The 8,185-nt window shown below is 45.9% G+C and overlaps 1 protein-coding gene across 1 annotated transcript in view; it reads left to right on the top strand.

The window, feature by feature from the left end:
• The window catches only part of GP6 (glycoprotein VI platelet), a 32,460-nt gene extending 24,544 nt beyond the window's left edge, over nucleotides 1-7,916 (top strand). The window contains exons 6-8 of the mRNA XM_012437212.3: nucleotides 3,455-3,514; nucleotides 6,484-6,534; nucleotides 7,048-7,916. Coding sequence (XP_012292635.2) covers nucleotides 3,455-3,514; nucleotides 6,484-6,534; nucleotides 7,048-7,283 — 347 coding nt within the window. The 3' untranslated portion in view covers nucleotides 7,284-7,916. The remainder of the gene's footprint in view (nucleotides 1-3,454; nucleotides 3,515-6,483; nucleotides 6,535-7,047) is intronic.
• The last annotated feature ends 269 nt before the right edge of the window (nucleotides 7,917-8,185 follow it).

Here is an 8,185-nt window from a genome sequence, read left to right on the forward strand (position 1 = left end):
CGGGCTCGTAGTTCCCAGTGAAAGCGCAGAGAACGAGAGGACGCCACATTTTCAGACGAATATTTGTTGCTCACGGACCAAGAGATTCCCAGCGGAGGAGCCCCACGGGTCGCCAGGGCGACTCTTGTGGCCGGTGCGGCGGTTTAGCTGGTGCCTTAAAGCGGCAGTTCTTGGTGCAGAGTCCGGAGATTCCCAGGCAGAAAAGCACCATTAATCTTAACACCGCTGTTTTGGCCGGCGCAGTGGATTGCTCAGATTTCGGCGCTGGGAATCAAAAAGTTGGACGTCCGCTCAGAGACCTAGTTAGAAACTCGGTAATTACAAAGACGACAGAGGGATAAATATATAATGAAGGGAAGAAAGCAGCCTAAAAAGGCAGAGAATACTCAAAATCAGAGTGCCTCTGCCTCTACAGGGGATCGCAATTCCTCATCAGTAATGGAACAAGGCTTAATGGAGAACGAGTGTGTTCCAATAACAGAAGCAGGTTTCAAAATGTGGGTGATAAGAAACTTACGTGAATTAAAAGAACTTGTTCTAACCCAATGCAAAGAAACTAAGAACCTTGAAAAAAGGTTTGATGAAATGCTAACGAGAATGGACAATTTAGAGAGGAACATAAGTGAATTGATGGAGCTGAAAAACACAACACGAGAACTTCGCGAAGCATGCACAAGTTTAAACAGTCGAATTGATCAAGCAGAAGAAAGGATATCAGAAGTCGAGGACCAGCTCAGTGAAATGAAACGAGAAGACAAGATTGGAGAAAAAAGGATGAAAAGGAATGAGCAAAGTCTCCAGGAAATATGGGACTATGTGAAAAGACCTAATTTACGTTTGATAGGTGTACCTGAATGTAATGAAGAGAATGAATCCAAGTTGGAAAATACTCTTCAGGATATCATTCAGGAAAACTTTCCCAAGTTAGCAAGGCAGGGTAATATTCAACTTCAGGTAATACAGAGAACACCACAAAGATATTCTTCAAGAAGACCAACCCCAAGGCACATAATCGCCAGATTTATTAGGGTTGAAATGAAGGAGAAAATACTAAGGGCAGCCAGAGAGAAAGGTCAGGTTACCCATAAAGGGAAACCTATCAGACTTACAGCAGATCTCAGCAGAAACCCTACAAGCTAGAAAAGAGTGGAGACCAATATTTAACATCCTTAAAGAAAAGAACTTTCAACCCAGAATTTCCTATCCAGCCAAACTAAGCTTTATGAGCGAAGGAAAAATTAAATCTTTTGTCAACAAACAAGTACTTAGAGACTTCACCACCACCAGGCCTGCTTTACAAGAGCTTCTGAAAGAAGCACTACACATATAAAGGAACAACCAATATCAACCTTTCCAAAAATATATCAAAAAGCAAGAACATTAACACAATGAAAAATTTACATCAACTAATGGGCAAAACAGCCAGCTAGCATCAAATATCAGTATTAAACTTATATATATTCTAATTGGATAAAGAGCCAAAACCCATCGGTATGCTGCATCCAGACTCATCTTACATGCAACAATACACAAAGACTCAAAACAAAGAGAAGGAGGAAGATTTACCAATCAAACAGAGAGTAAAAATAAACAAATAAACAAAAAGCAGGAGATGCAATTCTCGCCTCTGATAAAGTAGACTTTAAAGCAACAAAGATTAAAAGAGGCAAAGAAGGACATTACATAATGGCAAAAGGATTAATGTAACAAGAAGAGCTAACGATTCTGTAGATCAACGAGACAGAAAATTAACAAGGACATTCAGGACTTGAACTCAGACCCGGAACAAGTAAACTTAATAAACATTTATAGAACTCTCCACTTCAAATACACAAAACATACATTACCACCTCACACTTATTCCAAAAGTGACTACATAGTAAATCACTCCTCAGTAATCGCATAGCATTTCATAGGTTTAAATGAAATATTGGTTGGCTGTTTGTTATTTTCTTCCCTTATTTTTTTCCTGACTACATCATTAAGTATAATTATCGGTATAAAAGAGGTTTTCAAAACTCATTACTAAATTGCATTCTAGCCTGGGCAAGAAAGCAATACTCCCATTCTCTCTCTCTTTTTCTCTTTCTTTTTCCTCCTCCTCTTCATTCTTTTTTTTCTTTCTTTCTAAAAAAAAAAAAAAAAATCTATCATGTCCTCTTCCATCTCATCTCTTTTCTGCCTTCCTCCTCTGCTGCATCTCTCTAACTGTTCTTTCTTTTCTGCAAAAAAAATCTGGAGACAACAGATGCTAGAGAGGATGTAGAGAAATAGGAACACTTTTACACTGTTCGTGGGAGTGTAAATTAGTTCAACCATTGTGAAAGACAGTGTGGCGATTCCTCAAGGATGTAGAAATAGAAATACCATTTGACCCAGCAATCCCATTATTGGGTATATACCCAAAGGAATATAAAACATTATATTATAAAGACACATGCATATGTATGTTTAATGTGGCACTGTTTACAATAGCAAAGACTTGAAACCAACCCAAATGCCAATCAAAGATAGACTGGATAAGGAAAATGTGGCAAATATACACCATGGAATACTATGCAGCCATAAACAAGGATGAGTTCATGTCCTTTGCAGGGACATGGATCAAGCTGGAAACCATCATTCTCAGTGGACTGACACAAGAACAGAAAATCAAACACTGCATGTTCTTACTCCTAAGTGGGTGTTGAACAATGAGAACACATGAACACAGGGAGGGGAACATCATACACTGGGAGCCTGTTGGGGGATTCAGGGGGTAGGGGAGGGATAGCGAGGGGTGGAGGGATTGGGGAGGGATAACATTAGGAGAAATACCTAACGTAAATGACGGGGGGATGGATGCAGCAAACCACCAAGGCGCATGCAGACCTATGTAACAAACCTGCACGTTCTGCACATGTACCCCAATACTTAAAGTATATTAAAAAAATGTCCCATAACAACTAGGATGGCTATGATTAAAACAAAACAAACGAACAAGAAGTATTGGTGGGGATTTGTAAGAACCTTCCTGTATTGCTGGTGGAAATATAAAATGGCATAGCTCCTTTGAAAAACAGTCTGGTAGTTCCTCAAAAAGTAAAACACAGAGTTACTATATGACCCAGTGATTCCACCACCCCTAGGTGTGTACCCAAGAGAACAGAAAACATATTTTCACACAAAACCTTGTATGTGAATGTTCACAGCAGCAATATTCATAATACCAAAATGTGGAAAAAACCCAAAGTCCATCAACTGATGAACAGATCGCGTCTTACTAAGCTACTGATGGAAGATAAGTCTTACACCTTTTGAATTTGTCTGTCTTCATTGTCTGTGCAGTGTCCGTAAGAGAGAAAGGGGTTTCAGGGAGCCTAGATACTTCACAAGGGCAATAGAAGTATCTAGGGGATATAGGGAGCCACGAGGAAGACCTAACATTGTTTTGCTTTCTTATAATTCTTCTTAGCATTCCCAGAGGCCACCAGTAAACTGATCATCTCACTCACAAACAAAGTCTTCACAACTGGTGAGTAACCAGGCATTGCATGCTCAGCAGAAAGGAGCGTGAGGACAGAGCTCTGTCTTCCACTGTCTAAGCCTAGAGGCTTTTCATCACTTCGCCACACTGTCTCTTCCCAAGAAGATCCTTGGTGTGAGGATGGAGCATGGGTGGAGTGGAGCTCTGGGGTTCAGAAGGAGCATTTTGGGTAATGGAGCCATTTCTTCCTTCCTTCCCTCCTTCCTTCCTTTTTTTGAGACAGAGACTCCCTCTGTCAACCAGGCTGGAGTACAGTGGCCTGATCTGGGCTCACTGCAACCTCCATCTCCCGGGTTCAAGTGATTCTCATTCCTCAGTCTCACGAGTAGCCACCACACCCAGCTAACTTTTGTATTTTTTAGTAGAGATGGGGTTTCACCATATTGGCCAGTCTGGTCTCGAACTTCTGACCTCGTGATCCACCCGCCTCGGCCTTCCAGAGTGCTGGGATTACAGGTGTGAGCCACCGTGCCTGGCCAATGGGGCCATTTCAAAGATAGCAGAGCAAGGCTGTGATGGGAAGACCGCTACACATCCCTACGCACTGCTCCCAGGATAAAGTCCTAGGCCTTCTGACTTGGCTGTGATCCAAGAATCTAATCTTGCTCCTCACTGTGTCCATATAGAGCCCACGCTCTAGCCGCACACAGACCGTAGGTGCCTGGACATAGCACATCTAACCACTCCAGTCCTCTGCGGATAGGCTTTCCTCACACTGCAGTTTCTTTCCGCTTGCTTTTCCTGAGAAGTGTCATTTCCTTCCAGACTAATAAACACTTTCACAGATTCCCTGATAATAGGCTAGCTAGCTCCACTGGGCCCACGTGACTTTGGCTTTCATGAGACACCTGATCGCAGAGGGTTCTAACCCTATGATGGGATCCTTCCCTATCTTCAGTTCGGGACCTCCCAGTCACCCTCAGGATGCAGTTCCAATTGTTCAGCCTTCTGTTCCACGAGCTTGGGACATGCAGCCACTGCTGACCCCTCCAATCCTGTCTGCATACCTTCCATGCAGTCCCTGTGCTGTTCAGCCACACACAGTCACTTGAAGCTCTTCCGGAGCCTTCCTATCCTCTCCTGACTCTGCACCCAGGCCACTTGCTCTTCCTTGCCTTCCGTTTCCCCACGGCGCCAATTCCTCAAGAAACCCTTGACCATCCAGGCTGCATTGGTGGTTTCCTCTGCTCTTGCTTAGTGTCGTGTGGGCTGCCTATTACAGCAATCTTCACAGTATATTATAATTATCGCTTTGCCTGTCATCCCAGCACTTTGACAGGCCAAGGTGGGCGGATCACCTGAGGCCAGGAGTTCGAGACCAGCCTGGCCAGCATGGTGAAACCTATTCTTCACTAAAAATACAAAAATCTCGACTGGGGGTTAAGAATTGGGCATTAAGATCAGGTGGCTCACACCTGTAATCCCAACACTTTGGGAGGCTGAGGTGGGCAGATCACCTGAGGTCAGGAGTTCAAGGCCAACCTGGCCAACATGGTGAAACCCCGTCTCTACTAAAAAATGTAAAAATTTGCTGGGCATGGTGGTGTGTATGTGTAGTCCCATCTACTTGAGAGGCTGAGGCAGGAGAGTTGCTTGAACCCAGGAGGCCAAGGTTGGAGTGAGACAAGATTGTGCCACCAAACTACAGCCTGGGCAACAGAGCAAGACTCCATCTCAAGAAAAGAAATACAAAGACTAGCAGTGCATGGTGGCACACACCTGTAATCCCAGCTACTGTGGAGGCTGAGGCAGGAGAATTGCCTGAACCTGGGAGGTGGAAGCTACAGTGAGCCAAGATCACATCACTACACTCTAGCCTGGGCAACAGAGTGAGACTCTGTCTCAAAAAAAAAAAAAAAAAAAAAAAAAAAGCCAGGCACGGTGGCTCATGCCTGAAATTCCAGCACTTTGGGAGGCTAACGCGGGCATATCACCTGAGGTCAGGAGAGACCAGCCTGGTCAACATGGTGAAACCCTGTCTCTACTAAAACAAGAAAATTAGCTGGGCATGGTGACGGGTGCCTGTAATCCTAGCTACTTGGGAGGCTGAGGCAGGAGAATCGCTTGAACCCAGGAGGTGGAGGCTGCAGTGAGCTGAGATCGCGCCACTGCACTCCAGCCTGGGTGACAGAGCGAGATTCCAACTCAAAAAAAACCAGAAAACAAAAATCGCTTTACTTCTTGGTCTCCTCAATAGTCTGGGAACTGCAGATGGACAGTGTCTTGTTAATATTTGGGTTCCCAAGGCCCAGCACATGGCTGAGTACCTGGCTTGTCTCAGGAGATACTTGAGGAATAGGGAGCTGGCACGTATGAGGTGCTCATCATATGTCAAGCACCGTGCTTGACTTTACTACCATTATCATCTTGACTTTCACATCAACCTATAAGGGATATCACAACGCAGAGTACTAACCACTATACGATCACAGCCCCTATAAGGGATATGAATTTTACTGGACACATAGGAAAACTGGCTCACAGATGCTAAGTGATAGCCTTGGGTTTCAGATCCGGACAGCCTGATTCTTCAGTTCATGGTTTTTTTTTTTTTGAGATGCGGTCTTGCTCTGTTTCCCTGGCTGGAGTGCAGTGGAGCAATCCTGGCTCACTGCAGCCTCAACCTCCCAGGGCTCAGGTGATCTTCCTGCCTCAGCCCCCGCTGAGTAGCTGGGATTATAGGCATGTGTCACCACGCCAGGCTAATTTTTGTACTTTTTGTAGAGATAGGATTTTTCCAAGTTGCTTAGGCTGGTCTTGAACTCTTGGACTCAAGCCATCTTCCTGCCTCAGCCTCCCACAGTGCTGGGATTACAGGTATAAGCCACTGTGCCCAGCCCATGCTCTTCCTAAATGATAAGGGATTCTGCCTCCCAAGTGTGTGTGTTAAGGGTAGGGACAGTGACAGGGGAAGGAATATGGTTTCATTTCACACTTAGCCTTTTTTCGGTTCCCAGAGACTTCTAGGAGTATCACCGCCAGTCCAAAGGAGTCAGGCTCTCCACCTGGTGAGTCATCCTCTCCAGACCCTCTCCCTTCTCACCCGTCTCTTCACCCAAAGTCAACTCCTTTCTCTATACAGGAACTGCAGCTCTGAGATCTTGGGTTCCAGTGTGTAGAATGAAGGCGGACTATCAGTGTATGGGGTTCAGAATTGGGCATGAAGATCAGCTGGGAAGGTTGAGATTTTCTGAAGGGTGAGAGAAAGAGATTCCATCTCTTCCCCACCCCTTATGACTGTCTTCTCTTTTGGAACGCATTGGATAACAAGGCAGCATCTGTGTCTGGGAAGGGGTTGTCTCAGAGCCCCGTGACGGCACATGAGGGAGAGGTGCTACTTAGAGAATCGGGGTCATGTGGCCCTGACTCCTACTGGGGAGAGGGGAACCCTCCAGGAAAGAGAATGGCATCCCAGCTGGTAGAGAATAATAAATAGGATCTCTAGAAGCCCAAGATGTGGCTTGGAGGGGGTCCCGGAGGGGGGCTTCTTCACGTGCTCCTGCCTCTCCTCATTCCTCCAGGTCCCTCCCGCCAGTACTACACCAACGGCAACCTGGTCCGGATATGCCTCGGAGCTGTGATCCTAATACTCCTGGCGGGGTTTCTGGCAGAGGACTGGCACGGCCGGAGGAAGCGCCCGCGGCACAGGGTCAGGGCTGTGCAGAGGCCGCTCCCACCCCTCCCACAGCCCCGGAAATCACAAGGGAGTCAGGATGGAGGTCGACCAGATGTTCACAGCCACGGGTTCTGCTCATGACCAGTGAACCCCAGGCATGGTCATATCCAAGGGATGGATCATGGCATGGGATACAACTCAAACACAGTGGCATACGTGAAGCGTGGGAGCAGGAGGACTGAGGCTACAGCTTGGAAAGGAGGCCATGTTGCCTCCTCCTGGTGTTCCATCAAGGAGCCATTCAGCTACTGTCTGCCTGGCTCTCTGTCCAAGGATGCCCTCCATTTGGGATGGAAGGAATCCGTGGAGACCTCAGTCTCCTCCCTACACACTGTGGATCACATGGTACCCTGGCTGGACCACATACTGGCCTCTTTCTTCAACCTTCTGTAATATGGGCTCCAGATGACTCTCTAACATTCCCAGTTCTCATGGCTGACTGTTCCATCCTCTGTGCAGAACCCTCCCATGCTTCCCCTTGGCCCTCTGTGCTCATCTGGTTTTCCCCAGAAACCCTCACCTCAACTCCATCTTCTACTGCAGTCTAACATATCTCCTTTCATTTCTCAGAACAAGCCTTGTGGTCAGTTTGGGTAGGTCATTCATTTTCCTTAGACTAAAACCAGCATGTTGATTGTTTTCCTTCACTTTAGAAAACAAGATCAGCCTGTGCAACATGGTGAAACCCCATCTCTACCAAAAAAAAACAAAAAACAAAAAACAAAAATTAGCCAGGTGTGGTGATGCATGCCTATAGTTCCAGCAACTCAGGGGGCTGAGGTGGGAGAATGGTTTGAGTCCAGGAGGCAGAGGTTGCAGTAAGCTGAGATCACACCACTGCACTCCAGCCTGAGTGACGGAGCCCGATCTTATCTCAAAAAATAAAGTGATGAATATGCTAATTATCCCATCTGATCATAACACACGGTATATATGTATTGAAATATTGCTACCTACCCCATAAATATGTACAATTATGTATA

Source organism: Aotus nancymaae, unplaced genomic scaffold (genome assembly GCF_030222135.1).
Source record: "Aotus nancymaae isolate 86718 unplaced genomic scaffold, 86718_ANA_hifiasm-v0.15.2.pri h1tg000028l, whole genome shotgun sequence".
Lineage (NCBI taxonomy): Eukaryota > Metazoa > Chordata > Mammalia > Primates > Aotidae > Aotus > Aotus nancymaae.